Below are 17,530 nucleotides of genomic sequence, written 5' to 3' on the forward strand. Positions count from 1 at the left end.
TGGCTGACAAAGATATTCGAAAGTATTTCTAAAAACGTTCACCTCAATCGAGCTGTATTGGTTTTTTTCGAAACGGATACAGAAATGGAGTTATTCCAAAGCGAGTATCAGTCTAGCATCGATCGCCTGTATACGCTAACAGGAAACGAAGATCCAAAAACTTTACAGTGGCGTATTAACGAGGCTGGCGTTGCACAAACTGTGACGCTAGCTACAAAGACTATGGGTCGTGGTATTGACTACAAGTCGAACGACAGAAGTGTCGAAGAAAATGGTGGTGTGCACGTCATTCAGACATTCTTCTCTTTAGACGAAAAGGAGGAGATGCAAATTAAAGGCAGAACAGCTCGTACGAATAACCAGGGTAGTTATGAGCTGATTCTTGACCGCCGGCGTTTGATGCAAATGAAATGCAGAGCTGAAACATATGAAGAGCTTTGCAATGAGAGACAATATTCAGAAAATCTTAGAGGAGATGATATCCAAAAAGGAATGAAAGCTGCAGAAGAAAGCCACAACAAAACTCTGGAATTTTTCGAATTCTTAGCAAAATATACACCTGAAAATCGCAATGAATATTTGTCAAAGTTAATTGAGTGAGTGACTAGTTGTAGACTTTCTGCGATTAGAAACAGTTGTGAAATTTATTTATGACTGTATATAATCATCAAAAAGGTCACTATGTCATCAAAACTATTGTGGCTTATTATTAACTATGTTGTTTTTTCTTTTAAATAATTAATTGCCCTTGAAAATGTATATTATAGCTTAATTTTTACTTTAACCAATCCAAAGAATTAGCTAAAGTAAAGCGTTTATTCAAAAATAAAATTTAATAGAGAAATCTTTTGTCAATTTCGATCTAGTTTTGGTAATACAGTCTTTGGAGAATAAATATACTTTTGGCTCAAAAGAGCCTAACTAACGTGTGCGGGTTTGCTTAGCATGCCACAAGATGCCGATGACAAAGTCTATTATTAATCTTCAACTGTAATCTGTTACTAATGAAAGAGGAAAAACTAACGTTGCTTATCTTTTTTGGTACATAATATCTAGGTGATATTAGGTTTTTTCAAAACATGTGCAACAACAATATTGTTAAAAGCAAATATCGTGCTTAATGTTAAGATATGAAAATTTATTCCATTGATCAGCATAGTTACCCGTCACGCATTCTACTCCTTGCTTTGTACGTGAGCTCACTTAACAGATCATAGTTTACCAGAGTTATGGAAAGTATTACCTATTAAGATTGGTATGGTTTTTTTTTATTCTGATTCTCCGCCGGAGAATAACTCAAAAGTTAAGTGGTTGTATAAAAAATAAATACAATATCAGGGTTGCCACTCCACAGGGAGAATCAGGAAAATATAGGGAATTTAAGTTCACCTTTAGTAATTGGGGAAAATAAATGGGACTTTGTTTCTTATTTCGTCTTTTAAAACAGTGGTTCTTAACCTATTTAAGCCGCGACCCAAATTTGAGAAATATGTTCATGTCGCGACCCAAAAAAAAGTCACAATTTTTTCATTGCTTTATTTTAGATCGTATTTTTAAAAAATCTTCAATCCTACGATGATGATTCTTTTTAACTTACAAATTCTTTATTTATTTTTTAATAATAAAGATAAACAAAAGTACTTTTTGATCCAAGGAAAATTAAATTAATAATCAAGTGTTTTTAATAATTTTTATTGACTAAATTAAAATATATTAAACTTTTTGAAAATAATTGACATTTTAACTTATTCCTAAAAAAAAGAAAGAAATATCAATACATATGTTAAGTCTTTTAAATTTTAAATGCAAGTCATACAGTTTTAATGAGAACCTTGTGCTTGAATACATTTTGAAAGATCTTCAAACCTCGGTTGAATGCTTGTCAAGGAGCACCTTATATCTATTTCAGGATTTATCTTGTTCCGGTAATTGTTTTGATTACACACAGAGCCGAAAACCCAGCCTCACACATATATGTTGTTGAAAAGGGCAATAATACGTTTAGGGCTTCTTTAACAATTATTGGCTTTTCGGTTTTTAATTTTAACCAGAAAGCACATAAAGATTCAGTGTTTTTGCAGAAATTGTATCGAAGTGCTTGGTCACTTTGTATTTCTATTAATTGTTCTTGAAATTGAATTAATATTAACAAATTCCTCATGCAAATCACTTACATCAAAATTAAATGGCATTCGAACCCAATTATATTTGAAAACATCGTCTGCAGGGAAATATCGATCAAAGTCTGCTATTAGTTTTTCTAAATAATTAATAATAATTTTCTGTATTTCAAAATCTGTGCTATCAATATTATTGTCTTCAACAAGTAAATTAAGAGTCGGGAATGAAGCAAGTTTCTTTACTTCATTATGAACGAGGATTAAGGGTATAGAGTTACGCAGGTACCTCATTAAGCCTAGGCTGAGTAAGCCACAATGACTTCTTCTAGGAGGTGTTGGTATTACTTATTATTTGGTGTATTACTAACTTTTTTGGTTCGACTCAGTGCGACCCAAGAAATATGCTTCGCGACCCAATTTTGGGTCACGACCCATAGGTTAAGAACCGCTGTTTTAAAACATAGTAACCCCTCAAAGTGTTTCTATGGATTATTTAAGGATGATATTTCAGCTATATTAAACTAGTTCATTTACTATTGCATTATTTGTTTTAAGTATGTTCAACTGTTCCTTTCTTCCTTAAGTTTCTCCAGTAATTAAGTTTAATATAGTTAAAACAATATAACTCTCACAGTGGTCGTGTGTTTCCTCTTAATATATTATAAGTACAGGGAAAACACGGGGAATTTTTTTTTCCAGATTAGAGTGATAACCCTGAATATTTCACTTTACAGTTAAAATTAAATACTTAAATAAATATTATTTTTGCTATAATAAAAATAAGAATTCAGTGATGACGTTTAGCATCACATTGTGTTATTCAAAATTATCTTATTATGATAAAATAAATAATTATTAAGTCTATCCGCAATTTATCTCCTGTGCTTATTTAGAACAAATGCTGAATGAAGCATATATTTTAAAGTTTGCGATGGGAAATCCGAAAATAATTATTTGTTGATAATATATCTTTAAATTATTAAAAAAAGAAAAAAAATAATTCAGATATTTTTTATTTTGCAAATTAGCTTAAAAATATTGTCAAAACTTTTTTCATAAAATAAGTTTAAAAAAATAAAAATAATAGATTTCTTGATTTTTTTAAAGGAAATTAATTTTACGAATAAATCGACTTTTTTGACGAAATATGAAGTAAACTGGAATAAAATTTGTTTAATTCATACGATTATCAGGGCGCCGTTCTAAGTTTAAATGGTAATACAGTACTATATTTTTTCATAATTTAAAAGTGTTTTTTATGACCATTAGTTCAAATTTGCTTTAATAACAAGTATTATGGGCCAAGTTAAAAATGTATATAGTTCTTCGATATCAAAACACAAAATGAGTGTATTTTTATGTGTATTCAATGCTCATTTCATTCATAGTTTCTTAAATCCCTTAAGTACATAATCACTGTGTGTAGAACGAACTCCCCTCGCCATTCGTCTGAAACAGTGGTGGTGACTAAGGTTACGAGGATTTCAAGTACAGATAAATCAGAATTTGAGACAGGTTTTGGCTGGGGTTGACTAAAAAAAGAGAATTAGGGGACAGAGAAGCTCACCTCTATGAAATGTGCCATTTCTTGTTCAGAAGATGGCCCCAGACTTTGTAGCGAGGGTAGTTTTTTCAATAGATAGCGCTTCCATTAAATTTCACACCGCCCACCAGAGTGTGTTAGCGTCCATGTTGGGCGCTGAAGGAGATAACAATACAATTAAGTTAGGTTGGTAATTTCACTTTATTATTAATAATTATGATTATAACTACCATCTTATTAAAGTTTCATTTGTGGTCACAGATTTTTATGAAACTTTAAAAAAAAAAGATTTTATCGAAAAATGGCCAAAATAATTTTTTCAGAATTTTCAGACCACAACTATGATTAAAGACCCATTTTGAAAATTATTTCAAATAAAAAGAAAACGGCATTACAACAGATGATGGCTCCAGCGTTAGAAAACTCTTTTTAATTTATGAGCCTATTTTTTAATAAGGCAACACTATGTAGTTAAGCTGTCTAAAAGCTGTATATATAAACAAAATTAAAAAGAAAAGTTTTATTAAAACTATTTCTTTGCTTGAAAGTAATGACCTCACGATATTAAATATACTTTTCAAGAAGTTAAAAAAATTGGGAAGGTGTTTTTTGTCTAAAAAAATAAAAAGTGATTTTTTAGCAATAATTCTTAAAGTACAAAAACAAAGATTTTTTGTCTCAATTTTTCTCATAATTTTATTCTTCATTATGCTTTTTGTTTTTGCGTAGTAAAAGAAATGAGTGGTTTCTCCCTGAAATAATTCAAGATTTTTTAACAGCAAAGGACAATTTCAATCAACGAATCAGGAGGGTATTTTGTTTTTGGTCGGTTAAAAAAATAAAAAGTGATTTTATCCGAAATAAATCAAGATTTCCTTATAGCAAAAAAGTTTTCGAACTTGACTTTTTCATATTAAATGTCTTTTCCTCGTGACGAGGGTATTTTTAGCTTTTGGTCAGTAAAAAAAAATTAAAAGTTGTTTTATCCAAAATAATTCAAGATTTCTATACGACTAAAAAAATGTTTTTTGAACTTATTCTCATGTTAAATGTCATATTTTTAGTGTAAAAAAATTTTTTTCTTAGTTTTTGGTCAGCAAAGTTATAAGTGGTTTTTAACCAAAATTAAGGTTTTCTTTTGGCAAAACAACAAAATATCTTGACCTCAATTCTTTTCACATAATGTTAAACATTGTATTTCTGAGTAAAAAAGCACAGAAAGTTATTATTTTTGTTTTAATTCCAAATAATTAAAAAAAGATAGTCAAAATGACAAAGTTTCCCGCTGTCGATAAAAAAAAAACATCTTCCTGATTTTCATGCATTGTAAAATATGACATTTAACTTGACAAGGAAAAAAAATTGTAAAACCTGCGGCCACTGCATTGAATGTTCAGCTTACAGTAACATTCAGTTTCTATGCGTTGAAACTATTAAACATAGGAACTAGAATATACAAAGGTGTGTAGACAAAGATATAGAAGATTTGATTAAAACTTGCAGCAAAAACCACCAAGCGTGCAACCCTTCAGGCCTCAGAAAAGCAACTACCTTGAAATTTGATTGCGGAAAGAACTAAGTTTGTTTATGAACTTAATTGAACTTAGATTATAAAATTTCAATTTGTTAGAAATTTTAAGTGCTTTTTCAAGAATTTTTTTCAGACTTTTTTTTCTTTTGCATTACGTTGCATTGCCTAATTGCGCAAGACTTGGGAAACTTTTAATTACATTGGAGTGTGAAACATTTACAAAACATTGAATAAAAAAAATTAACATTTCTATAGTTAGTTTGTGAAATATTATCGAATAATTTTAAAGTAAAATAAATATGTGAACCATTTTGCAGTAGGTGGAAATGCAAAGAATAGTTGAAATTTGAAGTGCTAAAAGGGCCAATAGGGCAATATCATTTATTAAATACACAAGTGTATTTTCGAAACTATTGCAATGTCATGTGCTTTTCTTGTGATATTTTTTAGCCTTTTTTTGTTTTAAATCATAATTATTTATTTAATTCTCTCTACAAATTTAACTATCTCGCAATCTTCATTTTATAAACTCAAGCTTGTCAAAAGTAATAAAACAAGAATACATATAATAAATAAAATTTCTACGTTTTAAACATTTTTTTTCGAATACTAATTATTTCTCAAATTCAGGTATCCTTTCTTCTCTTTACTATTAACTAAAGAAACTTACACAAAGTTATGATATCAATTAAAGTCAAAATGATTTATTTAATCGACCATTAATTAAACAAAACAATGAAGAACGAAGGGCATTTACGATGGTTGGTGAGCGGAACCTACCAGTATGGAAAGAAAAAAAAACTTTGATTTAATTTAGCTAAATACTACTTTTTATTTTTTGTTGACCAAAAAACATTTTTTAATTTTTTTTTACATTTAAAACTATCACATTTAACATTACAAGGAAAAAACTGAAGTCAAAAATTTTTATTCTTTTTGCTGAAAAAAATCTTAAATAAGTTTGGCTAAAAACAACTTTTTTTTTACAGACAGAAACACCGTCTTAATTTTTTTTTATGTTTAAATTATATTTAACGTTATGAAAAAAAAATTGAGTTTATAAAAGGTGCATCTTCCCAATAAAACGTTCTTGAAATAAGCCAAAAAAATTTTTTTTTCCAAAAATTACTATAATAAAACATTTTAAAATTTATATAAATATTTTAAGTAATCTAATAGCTTAAATACCTAGTGCTGATTCTTTCTAAGGAAGCATTTTCAACGCGCTAGTTAAAATTTATAGTTACGCCAATTTATTTAATTGAGTCAATTTTCAAAACGAACCCCTTGTAGTATTGTATAAATTCTCAAAAACATAACGTCACTTTTCATCAAGACCTTTCAAGAAAAAACAATTTCATGAAAATCTGTAACATGCCGTCAACGACCATTGGTCGATTTTACTTGGAAGGAGTCATTGTTAGCAGTATTGCATTTGAAAAGAAAATATGGCATACCTTGTTATTCCTTGCTTTTTGGTGGATTTCAAGTATGATTTGTATCGGTTATGCTTCCGTTTGCTTCACTAACTTCCATCTGCTCCATTGTTGTTATATGTAGAAAATAAATATAACTAGGACAAATATGGAGTGCAGTGGAGAGACTAGTAACTCGTAAGAAAGCAGCAGTCTGGAAAAATTGGAGAACGCCTGCCTTAATTTATGCTTACAAATCGTCAAGGAGTAGCCGGGTGATCTGGCACTAAACTTAGAAAACGTCAACAACGAAAAAAAATATATAATTAGTTCAAACTATCATAAGCAATGAAAACAGAAATCAAACCTCGCAGAATTGATATTCCGGTATTGTTATAAGTTTACAAGTAAATAACTAGCCCTGATTTGTCTTGCTGGCGTTTTCTCTGTTAAATACTTAAAAAGATCGTGATCCGTCACCACTTCCAACGCTGATCCATGTAACCAATTGTCAATTTTTTTTAGCCCTAATAACACTGCAAATGCTAATTTTTTAATCGTTGCCCTGTTGAACTTTTTGGCGAAAGTGATAGGCTTAAAATTACCATCTAAGTGCTTTTAGGTAACACATTCGTATGAACATGGACTGGCTGACCCAATTTTAGTGAACACTAAGCTGAAGCATTGCATAAAGCCTTCTTTAAATTAGAAAATGTCATCTTCTGTTCTTCGTACCACTTTACCTTTCCTGAAGTTAGTGATACTGTGGCGACCGCCACCTATCGTTAAATACTTACACTGCGCTGAAACCGTTTACCAGTTGTCGCGTGCAATCATTATCTAGCCACGCGCTTGCTTTTTATAAAGAAAAACAATTATCGTTCTTTTTCTTGCCATTTTTTACAGATCTGTTATATTTAATAATAAAACTTGTTAAGTTTGTTTGTTATGTGAATTCGTGTTTATTGATAAGTTAATTCACCTTCTGATCCATACTTACTACACGAATTTACACTGGTGACCCGGACAGAGAATTTATATTGGTGACAACGAACTGTGAATTATGCCGAACACGAATGAAAGTGAAACTGGCACTACTGAGTTGGCTCGAGTTGCAGTAAAATGTCCACAATTTCGGAAAGATAATCCTATCATCTGGTTTTCGCAAGTCGAATCGCAATTCATTACGAGTGGAATAACACAAGACAATACAAAGTACCATATTGTCGTTGCATCAATCGAAACTGAAATCTTGGCGCAAGTAAGTGATATAATTACTTCACCTCCAGTTAATGATATGTATAAAACATTAAAAAATAGACTAAAGTATTTAGTGATTCGGAAGAGAGACGACTTAAAAAACTCCTTCAAGATATCGATTTAGGCGATAAACGCCCATCTGCATTGCTTCGCCAAATGCATGATTTAGCTGGCGATAGTGTGGATGACAAATTTTTGAGATCGTTATGGCTGCAACAACTGCCAACACAGATGCAAGCTATACTTAGTACTTCGTCTGACGAATTAAATAAACTAGCAATGATGGCCGATAAAATCGCCGATGTGTCAAATTCAAATGAAATTTACTCTGCTACGGTAAAATCGACACTGCACTCTGAAAACAAAATTGTTCGTTTATCTGACACTATAATTACCATGCAAACTCAAATTAATGAACTGAGTAAAAAACTAGATAAAGCATTGAGATTTCGTAGTCGTAGCCAAAACAGGAATGAATACACACGTCGTGATCGCTCTAACAGCAAAACACGGATGTGTTGGTATCATTTTCGATTTAGAGACAGGGCAAACAAATGCATTCCTCCTTGTAGTTTTAAGTCGGAAAACTAGGATACCAGACGTCGCTGGTGGCAGGCGTTTATGGCAAAGAAAATAAATGCCGCTTAATCATCTGTGAGAAGACATTAGGTCTTAAATTTCTTGTAGATACAGGAGCAGATATATCCGTCCTACCACCATCTGTTGCAGAACGCAAAAAACAAGAGTCAATTTTAAATTTAGTAGCTGCTAATGGATCCAAAATTCCTGTTTATGGAAAACGCTCTTTAACTGTTGACTTAGGTTTACGTCGTCTTTTCAAATGGACTTTTACGGTAGCCGATGTTTCCAGACCTATTTTGGGAGCAGATTTTTTGTCAAATTACGATATACTTGTCGATTTAAAGCGAAAATGTTTGATTGACAGATTAACATCAGTTTCCACTAGAGGTAAAATAAGTACAGACAGTTTCCCTAGTATAACTACTTTAAAATCTTCTTTTGAACTTGATAGCGTCATCAAAAAATACAATACCGTATTTGATGATATTGAATATACGCCAAACCAAACTCAAACTCACGATACCACTCATGTTATTGAGACTAAAGGACCTCCTGTGGCAGCTAAGGCTAGACGATTATCTGCTGACAAGCTAGAAGCAGCTAAAGCTGAATTTTCTGTTTTGGTCCAGAAAGGGATTTGCAGCCCTTCTAATAGTTGTTGGAGTAGTCCTCTACATTTAGTTAAAAAACCAGATGGATCTTGGAGACCTTGAGGGGATTTTCGGGCATTAAATGCAAAGACAGTACCGGATAATTATCCCATACGTCACTTACATGACTTTTCCTCGAATTTGTATGGAAAAACTGTCTTTTCCACTTTGGATTTAAAAAAAGCATTCCATCAAGTGCCAATGCATAAAGACGATATAAAGAAAACCGCAATCATAACTCCCTTCGGTTTATTTGAATTTAACTACATGACCTTTGGGTTAAGAAATGCCGCCCAGACCATGCAGAGACTCCTTGATCACATCCTTCAGGGTTTGAACTTCTGTTTTGTATACATTGATGATATACTCATCGCTTCTTCCTCTATTGAAGAGCATTTGTTACATCTAGATGAAGTACTCCGTAGGCTGAAGGCACATAATTTAAAGGTTAATTTATCTAAGTGCGTGTTTGCTACTGATAAAGTTAAATTTTTGGGTCACTTCATTGACCAAAAAGGTATAACTCCACTTCCTGAAAAAATTCAAACAATTGAGAATTTTCCCAAACCTTCAACTGTTAATGAGCTTCGTAGATTCCTTGGCATTATTAACTTTTACAGACGATTTCTTCCTCGAGCTGCTGAAAAACAATTTGTTTTAAATGGAATGTTGGGTGTCACAAAGAAAAATGACAAGACTCCTTTAGTATGGTCAGAAGAGTCAGAAAATGCTTTTGCTCAGTGCAAAGAAGAGCTAAAAAATGTAACTTTTCTTGCCCATCCTGATTCTAAAGCAACACTTGCATTAATGTGTGATGCATCTGATAAGGCCATTGGAGCATCGATTCAACAAGTAACCAGTGACAATAGTTGGGAGCCTCTTGGTTTTTTCTCTCGTAAACTTAGCATGACAGAGCAAAAGTACAGCACATATGACCGAGAACTTTTAACCATTTTTGCAGCTATTAAATATTTCCGATACATATTAGAAGGAGTAAACTTCATCATTTTCACTGATCATAAAGCTTTAACTCATGCCTTGAATCAAAAATATGACAAACTCTCACCTCGACAAATTAACCATCTAAATTTCATTGCTCAATTTACAAGTGACATTCGACATATTGACGGATCACAAAATCCTGTTGCAGATGCCTTTTCAAGAATCAACAGCATTAAGTTCCCTCAATCATTGAACTTCGATGAAATCGCTCATTCTCAAAAAAATGATCCCGAATTGCAACAAATTTTATCTGATACAAATTCTTGCCTTAAACTTCAACAGCTTCCAATACCCAACAGTGAAAATTTCATATTCTGTGATACGTCAACTAAATTCATTCGCCCATTTATTCCTGAAAAATTTCGTACCCAAGTATTTGATGCCCTGCATAACCTTGCTCATCCTGGTGTTAAAACTACTGTGAAGCTAATTACTGATCGTTTTATTTGGCCAAACATGAAAAAAGAAATCGCAAAACTAGCCAAATCATGCATAGCATGTCAAAAAGCAAAGATTTCTCGCCATGTTCACTCGCCGCTGCAAGAATTTATTGTCCCAAGCAAAAGATTTAGCCATATAAACATTGATTTAGTTGGACCTATGCCTTCTTCACAAGGGTTTTCATATTGTCTCACATGTATCGATAGGTACACGAGATGGACTGAGGCAATACCGTTGACAAATATACAAGCCGAGACAGTTGCTCAAGCTCTTTACACTCATTGGTTTGCTAGATATGGGATTCCTGAAGGTATAACAACTGATCGAGGATCTCAGTTCAGAAGTGAACTGTTTCGTACTTTAGCAAAAAACTTTGGTATACGTCTTTCGTATACAACGTCATATCATCCTCAAGCGAACGGAATGATAGAAAGGTGGCATAGGGTTCTCAAGCAGTCCATTATGTGTCATACCTCAATCCACTGGACTTTTGCTTTACCAGCTGTGTTACTTGGATTGCGCTCTGTGTATAGAGAGGATTTGGGATGTTCTCCAGCTGAGTTGGTTTATGGAGAGAATCTGCGTCTTCCGGGACAATTTTTTACCTCTTCGGAAATAGAGAAGGTCGATAATATGTTTTTGCAAAAATTGAATCGTCACCTACGCAATCTTAAGCCAGTTCCGACCTCTTCTCACGACAAAAGACATGTTTTTGTTTTCAAAGACTTGGTTGCTTGCACACATGTTTTCTTACGAGTTGATGCAGTAAAACCAACTCTTCATACACCCTACACTGGACCCTATGAAGTTTACAGTCGTAACGACAAAACTTTCACTATCAGAATAAAAGGTAAAAACTGTGTAGTGTCAATTGATAGAGTAAAACCAGCTCATTTACTCTCAGATAGTTCTGATTTAGCAGAACCGCCAGATATTCCTTCCAAATTGGTACATAATGCTCCTGTTTTACGACCAACTGAAAATGATCGAATTCCTGCTGCTATAAAAAAGACTCGTTTTGGACGAGTAGTACACTTCCCAAAAAGGCTAACTGAGGAATTTGAACTCTAATTATTTTTTTCCAGAAGGGGAGATGGTGTGGCGACCGCCACCTATCGTTAAATACTTACACTGCGCTGAAACCGTTTACCAGTTGTCGCGTGCAATCATTATCTAGCCACGCGCTTGCTTTTTATAAAGAAAAACAATTATCGTTCTTTTTCTTGCCATTTTTTACAGATCTGTTATATTTAATAATAAAACTTGTTAAGTTTGTTTGTTATGTGAATTCGTGTTTATTGATAAATTAATTCACCTTCTGATCCATACTTACTACTTACTACACGAATTTACAATACCCATAAACGGTGCTGCTAATTTGGCGAAATTCGGAATGTAGCTTCGATAAGAATTAATCAATCCGCGAGATTGATCGTACTTCTTGTTACGTTTCTGACACTAATATCTTCATGATGATGTCTAGCCGTCTTTGCTCCTTGACGATTAGTCCATTTGGTCTTCGAAAACTAATATCGTTTTTCTGAATTTAAGATTTGGCGGCTTCTGAATAATTTTCAAAAATTACCTCTTGAGGTAGGGTCTCTTAAAATAATTAACAGGCCATAAATACGAAATTACTTTTAACTTCTTGTGAGTCTTTCCTTTTCATTTGATCTGCGATTATTAATTCCCTAATACATTGGATATCTCGTACGCTTAATCCATCCTTGAAAATGATTTGTAATCATTCCATTTTTTATTCGCCTCCTTCTGATGCTGCACTATTTCTGTCTTAAATTCTTTACCACTCAGTTTGAACAGCTTATATAAAAGTTTCTTCACATAATCTAATTTTCGTATTCTTCGTCGAGGAGTCGCGTCTCTAGCTCAGCTACGTCTGTTGGTTACAAGTGCCAACTGTGACATGTGACACACATTCAGTTTTTTCCATAGCTTGCCTTTTAGCCCGTCTCTCAAACGACTCCAAGTATAGTACTATATCAGTAGTCTTTGAATCAAAGCTTGGCATTGCTTTTATTAAATAGGAGGCATCTCTATGCGATGTGCTTATTCCTTCTCTATCAATTGCCGGCACGGTTTCTCCATGTTTTCCTAACTTTTCAAATTTGCCTGCAACTCAAATTCCAAACGCCGTTGATTATTACCAATTTCTCTCTCTAATTTCTCGTTCAACAATTCTTCTAGTAGCAACTTCGTTTCTTTCTTTTCATAAGCTTTATTATTTACTATTAAATCCCGTATCTTGGATTTAGTAGTAAATAATAAAGCTTATCCTTTACTACTTGGTAATCCCGTATCTTGGATTTAGTTAACTCTTCATTTACTTCTAATTCCAATTCCCGCGCCCAGGCCATTAGATCACATTTTTGCTCTTTCAATAAAAACGACATAATTTTTTCACTGGTCTTGTCTAAAAAAAAAACAATATTATCAATGGTAATTCCACTTTAAAAAGCACCACTTGTCAGAGAATAAAAGGATGATCTGGTTCTAAACTAGCAGATTCACCAATGAATTAACAAAAAAAAAATCTATTTAGTGCAATTGGAAAAGGGAAAAGACAATTAATCCTCCAAGCCTTGAGCCCTGGGGTAAAATTGTGCAGAAATGTTTTCTGCGACGCACACTTTCATAACATAGAGAAAACGGTTTTTTGATGCAAGAAAACCTGCATCTGGAAATTCGGAAAAAACCAGAATTAAGGCTCAGGGAGTTAAATAAAAACATATTCGTGAAATAAGCTGCATTTAAAATGCAACTACAACAAATTTAATCTCTTCAAGGAAAAGCTGGTTTCGTCTGTTCTAAAATAAGTTTTAAAAAAATAATCACTTTCACACGTGACATTTTTGTTATTGGTGTCGCATGTTTCATATTTTTATTTATTTATTTTTGCTTTTGTGAACCAAAATATTCATCAACAATAAATTTCACAAACGATAATAGAGATAAATTCTGATTGTGATGATCAGAAAAAAAATTATAACTTATATTGTTCTGAGATACAGAGCTGGAGTTGAAATTACAGAACCTAAGTTATTCGAAGAGTGATCGAAAATTTGGACTAATAAAATACTTTATTTGGAGATAAAAGTCTTCCTGAAGTTATAATGATACCTGTTAGAGAGTTAACAATTTTGTTATTTGTGTTAGTTTGTGAAAAAATTGTATTTTTTGTTAGAAAGTACATTGTAAAGTGATTTAGGGAAAGAGTCTTGAGTATAACTAGCCAAATGAGAAATGCAAAATTTAATGAATAACAGGCTAGTGATCATTAAAATAAAGGTAATGGTTAGTTAGTATATGGGTTACGCAATAACCAACGATGGATGTTGTCGGTTATTTATTTGTTAAATAAAAAAAGTTATTAATGAGGGAGCAGTAAAAGGTATAGTAGAAAAGGTGAATGGCGCATAACAAATTAACAAAAAAATGTGTATACTTATTCGCCAAGAGCAGACATATCTCGCCAAAATTGGCAGCTAAATAAGGCTGACGCTGACAACGAGATGGATTTTATCAAATTTTATACATATTTGTTTTACGAGCCTTTTTAATATTCTGGTTGTAAATTAAATGGACGGAATTTTTTATTCGACTGCACAGTTAATTAAATTAAAATAGTAAAAGTAAGCAAGATCGTTATTTAAATTTTTAGGGGGGAGGAATAATCAATTTTCATTTAAATCTGCAGGGTTTAATAAATGGTAAGTAATCTAATATAAAACTCTGGCCTTAATTTATCAAAAACGCAGGGTAAAAATATCAGGTGTAAAGACGTTTCATATACATTTAAAAACAACAAATTACAATTTATTAAAACCACGTTTTTAAAGTGGATAATAGCTTAATAGGATTACACAAAAATAGGAAACAATTTTATTTTTCTGAGCCCTAATGAAAAATGTAGAGCTCAGCATTTTTGAAAGATGTCAGGAGGAAAGTTAATTTTTCGACGGTGACAGAAGTTTTTTACTTTAAATGATGCTCTCTATATTATTTGAGAACTGATACCCATTATAGTCAGACAAAAATTAAAACATTTTTCCGATTTAAAACATTTAAAAAAATTTTTTTTTTTTTAAATTTTTATTTTAGTTTTATGTTTGCCAGTTTCTTTGAGTTCCTACTTAATTTTCGCTAAATAAAGTAGTGATAATATCACCTTAAACTTTATTCGCATTATTTAAAAATCTATATTAAATTGGATGACCATCAGGTACCAGTTGGAACTTAGAGCACGATAGCTTGTTGGAAGGGGATCTAAATTTCGAAAGGCCTTAAGTTAAAAAAAATCTGCTTAGAGCTGTTCAGAAAACGATTGATACTTGTATTGTCATCTAACAACAGAACTACATTTATAATTTAAACACACTAGTTAGTCAAAAATGGTCATAATATTTATCAACGATACATTTCAGATAAGATAATAGAGACAAATACTGCCTGTGTTGGTCAGAAAAAGATTAAAACTTATAGTGTTCTCAGACTCAGAGCTGCATTTGAAACTAAAGTAAGTAAGTTATTCGAAAATGATCGATGATTTGGGCAAACAATATATTTTATTTGGTGATAAAAGTTTTCCGGTAGCTATAATGACACCAAAGAAACCTTTATTGTCCCCAGGCATAGTGTTGCAAAAAGAGATTTAAGTGTAATGGCTAGTTGGAAAGTGGTTAAAATTTCGATTACAAAATTTCCCCTTTACAGATCTGAATGTGATTTAATAAAAACTATATTAAAAATAAAAGAAATGTTTTTAATGAATTTGCAATTTAATTATGAATTTAATTTATATTTTAGAATAATTCTAAAAAGAGTAAAACAAAGCAGAAAATTGTGACACAGTAATGATCGCCAAATTTAAAAAAAAAAAATTTACATTTTAGTGAAAAACCCAGCTAAATTACCCTAAAAAACCCTTTAAACAAAAAATATTCTCTTTCTGCGGTATCCCTAGGATAGAATCGCTTAGAACAGTGTTTCCGAAAGTGTGGTACGGGTACCCCCAGGGGTACGGGAACAGTTTAGAGGGGGTACGCGTTCTTATGCGAAATATCTTGCAATAAACGAAAATTAAAAAAAAAAATTTTAAAAACAAAATTAACCATAAAAATGTACGATTACGCAATTTTCTATTGGCTATTTTTTGCAGAGTTAACAGTTAATAATTAGTGGTGTCAACAGTCAGTTGTGATTTTTCACTTTTGTGCAATTTTCTTATATTAAAAAATACACTCATTTTCTTATTACTTATTAGTGGTACACAGCGTTACGAAAAATTTAGAAAGGGTACACAAAAGTCATAAGTTTGGGAAACACTGGCTCAGAATATAAGATTTTCACCTTCATTTATGAAAAAGAAAAATCTCGAATTTAATTTGTAAATATTTTCTGGCATTCAAATTTCATTTACAATTATTTAATTTTCATGTTTTACATAAAAATATTTGTGTCGATTAGAAATATTTTGGATTTAAGGGCCCCGATCAAAAAACCATATAAATTTTTTTAAATACAGTCAAACCTCGATATCTCGAACTTGAATGGAGAGGAGAAAAAATTCGAGATACCGAAAATTCGATTTATCGAAAATCGCATGTTATCGATGGTAGAATAAAGAAAAATGCTTTTTACATACCTTATTTACTATTCCATATGTATTATAAAAACACTTTCACTTAAAAAAAGATTCAATTGTTGTTTGCTTTAGAGATGTGTAAGAAAGTTTGTCTATAACACTTTCTAAGTGGACTATAGCTTTAAATGTCTCCTCTGACATATTTGACTGCCTCTCAAATAAATCTCCTTACAGTGTCCACTGCAGAAAGTGCTTGTTTGTTAGTAACATTGGGTGGTATATCTTCGATTTCCTCATCCTCTTCTTCTGATAGTTCACAAGAAGCTTTCGTTTGAGCGATGATCATTGTCATGCCACTGACCACACACTGTTACTGCATCATCTACGTTTACAAAGTTATGAAATTCCAAGTCATCAAGTTTCTGAGTCCGGTCAATCTGTCCCAATCATTTTCGGTGTAGTTTTCAGCAGAATTAACGATATTGATTGTTTGACTACTTTCGTGATCTTTAATGAATCCAGCCTTCTTGAAGCCATTCATTATCGTAGAGAGAGACACATCATCCCATGCCACTGACGTCTTTATGTCCATTTTTTTTAAAAGTTTATCATTATGAGAATTGGTTATCTATTCTTAAAATTTTTTTTGGAATATTTTTTTATTTTCAGAAAAAAAATCGTGAAATCACGTTTTTTTTTAACATTGAGTGTATAGGAAATTTGAAGGGAATTTTTTTTCTCTTCGAGATATCGAAAAATTCGTGAAATCGAGGTTCGAGTTAGGGAGGTTCGAATGTATATCTAATTTTGATTTATGAAGTTTTTACACTAGACATTAGGATAATATTGCCTTTTTTTTCATTTCATCCTTACCATAAAACAAAAAAGATTTTTAAACTATCGATACCGCGCAATTTTAAGATTATTTAGTTTTTGTAAATTTATTTTTTATTATTATTACTTTTCATTTAAAATTATTTAGTTATTGTAAAAGTATTTTTTAATTATTATTATTTATTTTTTTGTTATTATTTATTTTTTGTTATTATTTATTTTTATTTTTTGAATATTACCAGCGTCAAGCCTCATAGAAGTCAGCGCAAAGGCCCATTTTCCTTCATGGCTCTGTATATAAAAAATGAAAATGTCCAGTTCCATAGTATACTATTTAAAATAGGAAAAAAAACATTCTATTCATTTCTAAGTTAGAATAAATCCTTTTTAAAAACTCTACACTGTCAGTATAGCTGCAGTTAAATAATTTAAAATACGAGCTCTTTTCGTTTTAACCCTTAAAACTTCTTGTTTAACAAAGATGTGAATACTATCTGAACAACTTTATCCGTTGTGATTTTTATTAATTATTATTATTATTTTGCGTCTC

At 31.8% G+C, this 17,530-nt stretch overlaps 1 protein-coding gene across 1 annotated transcript; it reads left to right on the top strand.

Annotated features, from left to right (window-relative positions):
• Positions 1 to 84: 84 nt before the first annotated feature.
• Positions 85 to 600, top strand: LOC107438389 (uncharacterized). The gene has a single exon (XM_016050673.1). It carries the CDS (start codon positions 85 to 87, stop codon positions 598 to 600), a length of 516 nt encoding a protein of 171 aa, XP_015906159.1.
• Positions 601 to 17,530: the final 16,930 nt, after the last annotated feature.

Source organism: Parasteatoda tepidariorum, chromosome 2, assembly GCF_982258835.1.
Source record: "Parasteatoda tepidariorum strain Cologne lab strain chromosome 2, Ptep-v5.0, whole genome shotgun sequence".
In the NCBI taxonomy this organism is placed as follows: Eukaryota; Metazoa; Arthropoda; class Arachnida; order Araneae; family Theridiidae; genus Parasteatoda; species Parasteatoda tepidariorum.